The sequence below is a fragment of the Epinephelus moara genome, chromosome 2 (genome assembly GCF_006386435.1).
Source record: "Epinephelus moara isolate mb chromosome 2, YSFRI_EMoa_1.0, whole genome shotgun sequence".
NCBI classification, from domain to species: Eukaryota; Metazoa; Chordata; class Actinopteri; order Perciformes; family Serranidae; genus Epinephelus; species Epinephelus moara.
The window spans coordinates 31,812,163-31,824,945 of NC_065507.1; the positions used below are offsets into that span (position 1 = coordinate 31,812,163).

A 12,783-nucleotide genomic window follows, 5' to 3' on the forward strand; every position below is an offset into this window, starting at 1 on the left:
TTAAGCAGGTATTCATTGTTTCATTTAAAACCCATTGTGGTGGTGTACAGAGCCAAAATGATGACAACTGTATCATTGTCCAAATAATTATGGACCTGAATCTATCTATCTATCTATCTATCTATCTATCTCCCTAGAAGAGATCGATTTTAAATGTTTTTCAGAAAAATTCAAAATGGCCGAAAATCTATATAACCGGAAGTTATGGGTTCTTGAGGCAAATTTGTTCCTCATGAGAAGAGGCATCTCTGTGCAAAGTTTCATGTCTCTACCACATACGGGGCATGAGATATGCCTGTTCAAAGTTTGCACATTCAATCGGTTGCTATAGCGCCCGCCTTTGGCCAATTGATGTAATATTGCTTCATTCGCATCCTCCCATGACCCTCTACCACTGTGCCAAATTTCACATGAATTGACCAAGTCAGTGAGGAGAAAAACGTGGAACAGAAACACAGACAGACACACCCACAGACAGAGTTTTCGTCATTATATAGTAAGATAGCACTACAGGTAAGAGGAAAAATATGAATTTTTGATTTGGGGGTGAACTGTTCCTTAAAAACAATATAACTTGCTGTGCCACAGACTGCCCTGATCATTTTCGACAGCCATCAAATAGCCACCACTACACCAGAGAGACAGAGTCACAACCATATGCCAGAGCCTAGTTTGAGGCACCATGGACAGTGAGAGCCAACCAGCCCTGTGTCACACTGAGTTTGCTGGCAAAAATGTCACATCTGTTTTACTCCTTAATAGAGAAAACATTTTCGGGCACTGTGATTGCTTAATTAGCAAGATTCTCCTAGTTCATACTGACACAATTAAATAATTTACAAGTAAAACAGTTTCAAACTCTATAGGCCATATGGATTTATGAACAGTGCCTTTATGCTTGTCATATGGATTAGGATGACAAGATATTCCATAAAGCTACATTGTCTGCACAGAGGTGACAGACATCTTCAAAGGGCAACTCTGTCCATCATAAAATTAAGCTGCACTTTGAATTTTGGGAGGAAAATGTTCACATTTAGTCACACATATTCCAGCCTTGATATTAACATACGAGTCTGTGTTTACGCAGCTACTGATGTAAAACCTGTACAATGCATAATCAAGCAGAGGTACAATATATCTGTGCATCCATATGGAAATGGCACACTGTGTGAGAGCTTTAGTAGTCCAATCATTACTCTCATATTCTTATCATTACCTTAAACTTTAGAGTGTTAGTCTTAAAAAGCCCTATCCGTGCTCCCCATTTAAAGTGTTATTCCAAACTAAATCTCTTCAGTGCCAAACACTCTCCCCCTCAGACTGAAAAAAAAAAGTGGCTGTAAAAAGTCTGCTCCTTCACGGAGAACGGAATCCTAATGAAAATGTCTCAGGTAGTTACAAAACCCATGACTGCAAACCTGCAGCTGATCTCATTTGCATATCAGACTTGGTAAATCAGATGCACAGCTGAAGTATGTGGACTGAGGTAATTCCTGCCTTGAGGCACCTCTCAGTAGCACCCTCTAAAATGTCTACTTTTACAAAATAAATGCTAAGTGCAGGGACAGGGTTGTTTCCCTGCACAAACAGAGCAACACAGTGATAAAAATGAGAAAGTGGTGCAGTCTGCTACAAAGCTGGTGAGCAGAATTACACTGAAGTAAGTAAACATATGGAAGTAAATACAAAACATCACAGTATAAAAGTATATCAGTTAGTGCTGTAAAAATTAACGCACTAATTTTGGCGATTAATTTGAAATACTGTAAATGTACGCAACTATTGGAGCTGCGTTTTGTCTACTTCCTGTGGTCGCCAACATATGTAACAACTGGTACTGCCAAACCGAACTATCCTGGCTAGATGGATAAGGACAGTGGTGCAGTTTTAAGGAGGAAAGTTTATCTTTATAAAGTTGGCCAACCGATCATTGTGAAAAACAAAACAGAAAACTGAAGTATTCTGCATTCTGAATGGTTTAATTTGTCTTTGACACATCACCTCAAAGCAAATCATCAAACTAAAACTACTGGGCTTCACCAATCTACAATACAGCAGTGTGGTATCCGTGGGTGTATATCAAAACATGCAAATGAGATGGCTACTAATGCTTTGGCTAAATGGATAGCTAAAAATGCCGCCTTATTATCACAGCAGCAGACAGACTGAGAGACGCCTCTTATAATCTACCCTTGAGAGGAACCATTGCGTCAAGAATACACACTTTGTATGGAGGAAAGGGAATGAACATACTCGAGCGAGCTAGAAAGTCACTCTCAAAGTGGATCATTGGACTTCTGTGAATAATGATAACTACTTGGGAGTCACTGTGCACTTCACTGATGAAGAATGGAAACCGCTTTTGTTCGCACTAGCTGAGTAAAATAGAAGGGCGAGACAATGCTCACACACTACAGCACATGCCTCATGTGCTGATCATTTTCTGGATCTCACAAATGAATGGGAAATCAAGAAAAGGTTCACCACAACTGATGGCGTTGAGGGTTTAATAAGGAATCTGTTGTTCACAGGAGAGAATCTGTGTTCAAATTTAAAAAGATTCAACAATAGTATTTGAATTTCAATATATATCTTTTGTGTTTATTCCACATTAACTCTGATTTTATGATTCAAAGCTTCAGTTTTGAGAGGAAAAGCCGTACTGTGTGTTTTCTGTACCTGTTTTTCTCTCTCAGGTTTTCAGTTCTTACTACTGCGACTTCTCCAACATCATTGTACTTCGATATACCACCAACGTCTTTTCCACGGCTGAATAAGGAGACTGCCTGGTGTTCAGAGAAAGTGGCCGAACCCATGGGTACTATTAACAACTGTTTGTTTTAGGGAAAAAATGGAGGTAGGAAACTTGTAGATTCCATTGTTTTCGCCAGATGTCTCGAATTCATACCAAACCAAATTCTGTCGGAATGGTTATCCTCGCAGAGCATTTAAGTCAGACAAGCATGTGTTCTTCCTCTCTTAAGTATAACACAAAATCATCTACAAAAAGAAAATCAAAACTGCATTCTTACCAAGCGTCGTCTTTCCTCTTCAACAGTAGTCAGCAGCTGGGAGAACTCTTTGAATGACTGGGCTGAAATACACAGAAAGATCATTCTTACAACACCCTATTAAAGGTGACATACTCTATGTTTGGTCAATAAATGCATCAACATATATGATGCATCTTGGACAATATGCTCGCCATTTGGTAAGTACGGTGATCAACCGTGTTGTTATATACAGATGATAAAAAAAGAAGATATTTTAACACAGTGGCTCCGTCGTTAAACATCAGATGTTCCTGGCACCCCACAAGCACTATAGAATGGTGCTAAAATGTTTATTCGCACTGCAGCTTCAGAGCTTTCAGTGCAGCACATTTTAGAACCTAATAAAATCATGCAGCTGTCCAATTTAAAACCAAGACTTGCAGTAAAAAACAATACTTCAATTGAATGGGACCCACTGATTGCTTCCCTTTATTTTCTTCCCCTGCTAGGCTTTACAATATACTGTCACAATGCAGGAGTGACTGATGTGGCCGAGATATGCCCCCCCCCATCTGGGCTAGTAGCTTATATTACATTCCGCAGGGCCAGATGAATTCAGCATACAATACATCGAATCTTATCTGCCAGAGAATTGTGCCGTGATCGCTTCACAGCTTCATTAAATAGAGGGCCAGATACAGTGTGGCCTCGGTTGGTCAGCCCCCATGTCACCCCGTGTCCAGCCATTTAGCAGCGGCCGAGCTGCTCTGCTTGCCAACACAGTAACATCATTATCAGGCACGACGACCTGGCATAGGGACCCATGCATCATCTTAGACACTTTGGTCCATTTACACACCAAAGCTTTTAAAGACCAGCAAGCAATGATTTTGTGCCAGTGATCCTGCAGGCAGGCTGGCCTCCTATTAATGCCACTAGCTCCTTTATCAACAGTACAAACCTCTCAGAGGGTAAAGGGCACAGCTGGAGCCGTTGATGGGACAAGATTAGACTCCAAAGAAAGGAAATGGGAGTCAAAGTGAGGTTACAGCTTGCATATCATTCACTGGTAAATGGAGGAGAGGCAATAGACCTGATGAATCACTGAATGAAATGAAATTTACAACCTCAAGAGTGGATGAGTACGGAAGTCAAGCTCATATAAGAAAATAAGTAGAGACATTACTATAAACATACATTTTTTCTGGATACTATAATAACATAATCACTTGATGGGTTTACATGCTGCTTTTCTGCCTGATTTTTTACTTTTCAGATACAGACCTTATCTGACCTGTTCCATCCCAAAAGACTCTGAGCAGCTCTTGGAGACTAAATGATTGACCTTCTGAGAGAAGGGCATGTAACTTCCCGAAAAAAAATCTAAATTTCTATAGCCACATCAATCTTTTGGCCCCACTGATTCCCAGATAACTGGCGTGGAATGTGAATGTCACTGCAGGAAGTCATACAGAGAAATCAATAAAAGGTCAGGTGAACCCGTCTGGCGGCACATACAGGATCTCGATGTTATGTGGGGAAGTTGGGAGCATCAAAGTGAACTATAGCAATACTGCATCAAGATCACGGCTGGCATTCACGCAAGGGTCTAGCTATGTCAGTCAGAAAGCTCAGTTTCATTGATGACTAGATTGATTTCAACAGGCTGTTGTAATGATGGCCTTTTCTCTGCGAGATGGTGAGTGAACACAGTAGCATTGCAGGATGAGAAAATCATTTCTCTTTAAGATGATATTGAACACTTAATTTCTTGCTCCATAATTGGACTGAGTTTGTTATTTTGCATGTAAGCACTGAGTTGGCGTGTTGTGGATGCAAGGAATTTAAAATCTTGCCGAATATTGCATAATGTTATTTCAAATGATTGGTCTTTATTTAAGATCGCCTACTGAATTTACCTTTGTCTGCATTACACAGCCAATAGGATGCTTCCAAACAGATGCCTGTGGCTCGGCCAAACCACTGACACAATAGGAGCCAGTGGTTTGCACAGTAAACACCGAGCACATCCAGCTACATAACAGGTGGGCAACTAAAATATCAATTGTTCAATCTGAGATCCACACTGCTCTTGATTGAGGGCCAGGGAAGGGGTACATTGTCTCAAATTAAAGCATGCTTGATTCTAATGAGGCTTGGATTTGGGTGTGAATTTTTCCAATAAGCATAATTGGTCTGCTGCCCCCCTGCCTATCATACAGCCTCCTCAGCTTTGGGAGAAAAAAAGGAAAGCAAGGCTATTCATTACGCATTCAGATGAACATTACAGCCTCATGTAGAGGAGGTCGATATCCAGTCTAGCCCTCACAGATGGACAGTAATTCAGCATTCTCCAGCACCACGGAGCGAAGGACCTCAAGCTGGGGATAATGAGCAGTGAAAAAAAAGAAGAGGAAGAAGAGGCCAGACTGAGAGTCCTGCCCATTAGAGCCAAAGAGCCCTCTGCACAGCTGCTTTCATATTCCTGTTGGAGGCTAGGAGGTTCGCACCTCCATTAATCTCTGACACTGATCACAATTAGTCCCTTTGATCTCTTATAGGCTTGAAAAGATACAGGGGAAGCATCATAAGCAAATCAATAGCATTAATTATACATGCACTGTAGACAGCTTTAAGATCTATACTCAAAGCCGAGTCCCATTCCAGGAATTTGCAGAGTATGCTTAATATTGTCTGAAAACAGCTCCCAATGACTCACATAAAGCTTTTCCCTTTTCTATTAACTACTTTCACTGATGTGAAATTGCCCAAATATAATAACATCATAGTTTGAGCACTTTAGCCAGAGGACATTAGCTCTTCTGATACGTGTCAGCACTACAGCCCATTGTGTTCGAGTATCTCCCAAGAGAATGATTATGGAAATAAGATAAGGTACTGATTGAGGTGACAATCTAACTAATTGGGAATAGCAGGAAGGAAAGAAGATGAAAGACAGCAAAAGGAGACATGTGCCCTCCCGGGACTGGCCGAACTGAACTTACCGATGTTCACCTCGTCATCCGTCTCTGCATCACCAATGCACTCGAACTGGAACTCCTGCAGGGACTGGGAGAACTTCTGGACGGCAGCAGAAAGATCTGCAAAAACAGAGGGTCTGAGAATCAGAATAAAACACTGCATAAATAAATCATTGAACACATGGATCAAAATTGGCAGCAGAGTAATTAGAAAGAGAAAGTAGAAAATCCAAGCTCAATATAACATCCTATCAGCACAGTGAAACTGCAACTACAACTACAAAAACAAAACAGTGGCACTGTAGAGGGATATTGCTTGACAATTTCAGGGAGCAAAAAAGCAAAATAATGCACTTTTATGATTTGCTGATAGTCCAATTCCATGCCCACTGACATTCATACCATAGCAGTTCTGTGACTGACTGCAATATCTGTTACATTTATTTTACCATTTGTCCATTGATCATAATACTGAGATCTGTCCAGAAAAATTAAGCCCAGCTGAGCTGCCTAACCTTTGTGTCAAACATGATATAGTACACATACAAAGTTAAAATCTTTAGAAAAAATCTACCTTTGGATACACCAACACTGCGAGATACAAATTTATGATGTTTATTGCATTCCAGAAGTTTAGCTGTGATAAAGTGCACTCTTAATTTTTTCAGAGTGACATTTGAGGTTTTGTGTTCCAGCTTTCCAGATGAGAAAAGGTGAGTCCTGATATTATTCAAACATTGACTGGTGATGTCAGTGGAAAAATTGGTATCTCTACGGTCTCTGAAGCACTTTTCCTACTCTAAATTTGCATTTGACAGTAAACTTTCTTCATCCCCAGTTGACTCTAATGGACATAGCTTTTTTAAGATGTCTTGATCTATGATTACTGTCATCTGACTCCACCCAAATGCACAAACTTATTTGATGGGATGTCTTTTAGACAATCACAGTGTTCCACATCACCTAATAAAGTGGACTGCAGTAGAGCCACGCCCCCTTTTTTAAACAAGCATGGACGACTCTAAGCTAAGAAGGAAGCGCAAGGCATATTTCAGTATATTATCCATATTGTTAAAGTACATCATTTGGGTTTAAATTGTGTTTAAAGTAAACAAGAGTTGTTATATTCATTCATTTCTGTCACCACTTATCCTGTTGGGGGTTGCGGGGGGAGGGCTGGAGCCTACCCCTGCTGACATTGGGCGAGAGGCAGGGTACACCCTGGACAGGTCGCCAGACTATCGCAGGGCTGACACACAGAGACAGACAACCATTCACACTCATTTTAGAGTCACCAATTAACCTGATGTGCATGTTTTTGGATTGTGGAAGGAAGCCAGAGTACCCAGATAAAACCCATGTTGACACAACGCTCCCCCACCTCAGGGTTTAAACCCCACACTGGGTTTGAACCAGGGACCCTTGTGCTGTGAGACTACTTTGCTAACCACTGTACAACCAGGCTGCTGAGTTATCATATCACACAGGTCAAAATATCATACAAAAGTTGTCTATCTTTTCACTAAATAAAAACCCCAACAAAAAAACATTGGTATAAACTTTGGTATGGACAGGGGATCCGAACATCACCAGGAAATGAATTATTAATTAATTTTAGTTAACTTTCTAATGATACAATTCGCCTATAATGCATCCTATTGATTATGTCAGCAGAACATTCAACACAGAAGATTTTCAACATACTGTTTTCTGGAGATATTTTGAGTAGTGATGACAACTAGAATTATATATATATCTACAATGAGTGTGTTTACATGTACAGTTTAATTCCCTTTTCATTCAGAATGAAAGTTCATTCCTAATAAAAGTGATCTTGTAAACACCTAATTCAGAATGAAAATGGCCAATGCGATTGAAAATTAATTCCGATGAAAGGGGCTGGAATATTCTGTTTCTAATTCTGAATGAAAGAATTTCTCGCACTTGTATACACTCATTCCTCCGGTCTTTCTGCGCATGCTCGTTTCCTTGCCCCTCTGGCGCGATGACGTATATAGTGCATGCGCGACAAGATGGCAGCTTCTTAAAACAAGAGATGGTCCCGAGTGGAAACATTATTTTTAATTTCTACCTTCTACCTCTCTTCTCCTCCTCAACAGACGAAGCATTAGCAGAACAAGATTGTTGTCGTACTGCTGCTTCAAGAATATAAGCAAAACAAGCCGGAAAAAGGCACTAAGAACGACATCGTCAAGCATCTTGTTATCCGGAGAGAGGACTACAGTGTTTTCTTCCGGTAAACGTAAACACGTAACATCCGCCTCGCCCCCTATCCAATCAGAAACCTGCCCTGCCCTAAACCTTGCGTGGACCCAAATACAGGCGATTAAAAGGGCCCTGCCCTAAACCTTGCGTGGACCCAAATACAGGCGATTAAAAGGCAATTAAACTGATCTCCTGTGCAAACCCTCATTCGGAATGAATATTTCCCATGTAAACTACCTGGAAAAACTTTAATTCCGAATGATTTCATTCAGATTCATTGATATGAGTAAACCATTGATGAAAAATAAACTAATATTTTTTGTCGAAAAAAGGTAGGTGGTTTCTGCATTCAGATTCTCTGCTCTATTGATCATTGCATGTGTTATTGTAAAAAATGGACCATATACACTAGGGGATGTAACCTATTGACTAATTAGTTGAAAAACCCTGCTCTGTACCACTGTGTGGCTCCTACCAACCTCTATTCCCCACCCACCGTTTTTTATTTTCTTCTTTTCCCTTCAACTTGAAAACACCAATTAAAATAAAGTTAAAAAAAATATATTTGGGTTTTCTTTTGGCCAGTTTGGTATGTTGAATGACTCTTAATACTATAGTGCCCATTAGCCTTAGACATGTGGAGAAGAAGCCAAGTGAAGATGCAAATCAATCTGAGCATATCCACAAAGCTTCTATGCAGCAATCAGGAACACAGAACTGAGTCAAGCTGTTGAATGGATTTAACAAGTTCTATAAAACTCAACCTCTGCTTCTGTCCTGCTGTTAGATCCTTGGGAGTTGTAGCTGACTCCTCTTGTTAACTTAATACATACACAGTCTTGTACCTTTGACTTATCAGCAATGAGAATTGGCCAAGAGCAACTGTTTTCTGTTTGTAGTGATGAGTCAACCAGAGTGCGTCAAGTCCATTCAAGAGATAGAGGTGCTTTAATATGATTCATATGTGCATGAAAACTTTATAAAAGTATCCAATGATCTGCATGCTCAAAGTCAGACACATAAGTGGTGAGAGGATCTGATTTCAGTTTAAACTGACAAGAAAATCAAACATGAGAAAAATCAATTAAGCTGCTTTTTAATGCAAGAGACAGAGTAACTGCAGAGCTGGCTGGTGAGTAGCTGACTGAGTGCATGAATCACCTCTGGTTTTATTTCATTTTTTTATTACGCAACTTTTTCAATTTGTTTCATACCTCAGTTACATAAAGGTGAGTGTGTGGGTCCGCTTGTGTTAGCACCGCGAGTACATTCTTGCTGACTGAGGTGAAAGTAACCTATGTTTACAAGTACTTTAAAGAGTGGGATGAAGCTTCAGCGTGTCACGGAGGCTTTTAACATTTCATAATTCAGCTGAATTTATAATTAAAGCCAAAGATGGAGATTCTAAAATACTCTGACATTTTAGCTGTCGGCCCACACGGTTTGAAATGTACACAATTTTCTCATATCCATTGTTGACAATGACTCACTAATTGCTTCGCTCCTGCCTTCTTCTCACACCAACAGTCATGTCTTAACTTCAAAGAACTGTGAACTTAAAAGTCTCTTGCCAGGAAAGTAAGAAAATGCACACACTAATATACAGCGCAGACTCCTACTTATGTGCTCAAGTGATAGAAGACTAATGAATGACTGAGTGAAAAAGGGAGGTTGAGAATGTTATAAATTGTAGGGCAGTAACTCAGTTTTAAAGCTTTGCAGGGTTTATAACTGTAATTTCTGTCTGGATATTTACAGTTACAAATTCTTTTCAGTCTGTATGAGCTTCATCTTACTATATAATGACGAAAACTCTGTCTGTGTGTCTGTCTGTGTGTCTGTGTCTCTGTTCCACGTTTTTCTCCTCACTGACTTGGTCAATCCATGTGAAATTTGGCACAGTGGTAGAGGGTCATGGGAGGATGCGAATGAAGCAATATTACATCAATTGGCCAAAGGGGGGCACTATAGCAACCGATTGAACTTTGAATGGGCATATCTCATGCCCCGTATGTGGTAGAGACATAAAACTTTGCACAGAGATGCCTCTCCTCATGAGGAACAAATTTGCCTCAAGAACCCATAACTACCAGATATATAGATTTTCGGCCATTTTGAATTTTTTGAAAAACACTTCAAATCGATCTCTTCCTAGGAAGTTTGACCGATCTGCATGAAACTCAGTGAACATAATCTAGGGACCAATATCTAAAGTTCCCTCTTGGCAAAAGTTGGAAAACTTACTAAAACTGAGCTTCGATGATCTGCCTTTAAAGCAAAGTACTAGTGTAGGTGGATTCATTATTTTGATATTTATAAATAGCCTACAGTATATTAACATATTCCTACTACACTGTTGTTGCTAAGCGCTTGTACGTGTAAGATGTGATGGTTGGTCTTTGTGATAAGCTATTGGTCCCGCCCCTTATCCTCTGCGATAGGATGGCTGGGTAAAAAGTGACANGGTCCCGCCCCTTTCCTCTGCGATAGGATGGCTGGGTAAAAAGTGACAGTGACGAGAGAGCAGCGTTTTACCCAAACTCAACATCCTTCCCTTCTTGAAGACCAGGGAACCCCCCCCCCCCAAAAGTTTATTTTTGATAAGGGGAGGTGGAGCTGTCCCTGCAGCAGCACTTGTCGCAATCTTCCTTGTGTTGTTGTTGTTTTACTTCTTCTTTACTTCTTTTGGTATTTAACGGCAGACTTGATCACCTGTCCAGCAGAATTGCATATGGTACCTACGGTACTGGAGGAAAACGAGTACTGCCACATTATCAGAACTTTGGCATGGACTTAGTACCGAAGTATTGGTTCTTGTGACATCCGTAGATTAAACTGATATTCAATGGGATATCTATCAGCTATAAAGATAATGACTGAAAAACAAAAGCTGTTGATAAGTAATAAGATAACTAACCTTCAAATGTCCAATGTTTGCTCCAACATGTCTGTTTGTGGTAATGTTTGAAAGTCCATAATGGATACTGTGTAAAAACCTATACACCCCCTATACTGTGACAATAGTTTATCTAACAGGCATCCCAAAGTACAAACCTGCCTTAAAAGCCCACAAAAATCAATGCTCTCATCTCCACAGAAACATAAATTGCTTGGAAAGCCTGATAAAAAAACAATCACATGAGATTTCTCAGTGAGTATCTTTTTCTCTACCTAAGAGCAAGCATTGCTATATTGAATTTCAGTGCATTTTAGTTATTGTTAGAAACAGAATAACAAGACTTTCACTTAATGAGACCACAGATTGAGAGGCTCTTAAAGACATCGACACTATATCGAGTGTGTTTGTCTGACCACTCGTAAATGTTGCTGAGTCGGCCCCGAGTGCCACTGAGTGGAACTTTTCCAGAAGATGTATTGTGCCAGTGATGTGGTCCTATCAGTCCTGCTTTGACTCAAAAGCTGCTGATTTGAAATCAATAGCTAGCTGCAGTTGTCTGGATATGCTCGCAGGGCCATCAATAATGGATGATGTTTTAGCTCAGACGTTCAGACAGCCCCAACATCAAAAAAACAAAGCTATGTTACTGTCAGCTGAATGCACTGTTTCATTACAGCCACAAAATACAAAGAAACAAAGAAACCTTAACATAACTAAATTAATAAGATCATCTGGCCATTGCTTTCTTTGTGATAATTCTAAGTAACAGTATCCAATATACTGTAAAGTCTGGCAACCCAGCCAGTGTAGAATATCTCAAACTGTTGACAAGAAGGTCCTATGTAGCAGTCCAATTAGTTTTGTTTACTTATTCTTGAGTCAGATAAGTGCTGTTTTAAATAAAATTAATGAGGCCATAATTTAGTAATTTAGCCAAAGTTCTTGTATGGCTGCTTGTGTTGTGACAACATTTAACATTATAGATGCTCGGTTCCTTTTTTAAAATGAAAAATATTCATGTGATATCTGCTACTGCACTAGGTGGAAAATTCCAAACACCGCATCACCTTAACAAACCAAAAACAATGATCATTTTAGCATTTTATCATTAGCATGTCACAGCGACAGCTCCCACTGGGCTTTGACAGCGCTCCCGCATCAAGGGCTCATGGGAGATGTGGTCGAGACAGCTGCTGGAGCAGACTCTGACACAGAAGTGGGACAGTGCTTTGGCTCTTTATTCCTGTGTAACAAAATACTACACTACCCACACGGTCCCTTCTGCTAGTTACTCACTCACCTCATTTGGAGCAGCGAGGGAACTGATGACGAGCGACGCCATCGAAAATAATACGAATAATCACCACTATCAGTCATGCTCACTCTTTAGTTCTCTGCAGCTGCATCCTGTGCAGGCACATACGCATCCCTGCTGCTTGCTTTTGCTTTTGCTGGCTTTAAATTATGTTTAATAGGAAGAGAGAGAAAACAGAGCTTGAAGAGCAAAAATTTGGGCATGTGCCTCTTGAATATATAATGCAGGGTTCAACGCTAAGGTTTTTTTTCACTTGCCCGGTCGGGCAAGTTGGTCAGAGATCTACTTGCCCGAAGTCAGTTTTTACTTGCCCTATAAAAATTGTTTAATTTAAGCAGCTATCAAATAACAAAGACTGCAGTTATT

At 40.2% G+C, this 12,783-nt stretch overlaps 1 protein-coding gene across 2 annotated transcripts in view; it reads right to left on the reverse strand.

The window, feature by feature from the left end:
• Positions 1 to 12,783, reverse strand: part of LOC126402670 (rho GTPase-activating protein 42) — an 84,942-nt gene that overhangs the window by 53,602 nt on the left and 18,557 nt on the right. For both annotated transcript variants that reach the window (XM_050064844.1, XM_050064836.1), the window contains exons 2-3: positions 6,002 to 6,097; positions 3,036 to 3,097 (exon numbers count right to left, since the gene is read on the reverse strand). In XM_050064844.1, the coding sequence (XP_049920801.1) occupies positions 3,036 to 3,097; positions 6,002 to 6,097 (158 nt within the window). The remainder of the gene's footprint in view (positions 1 to 3,035; positions 3,098 to 6,001; positions 6,098 to 12,783) is intronic.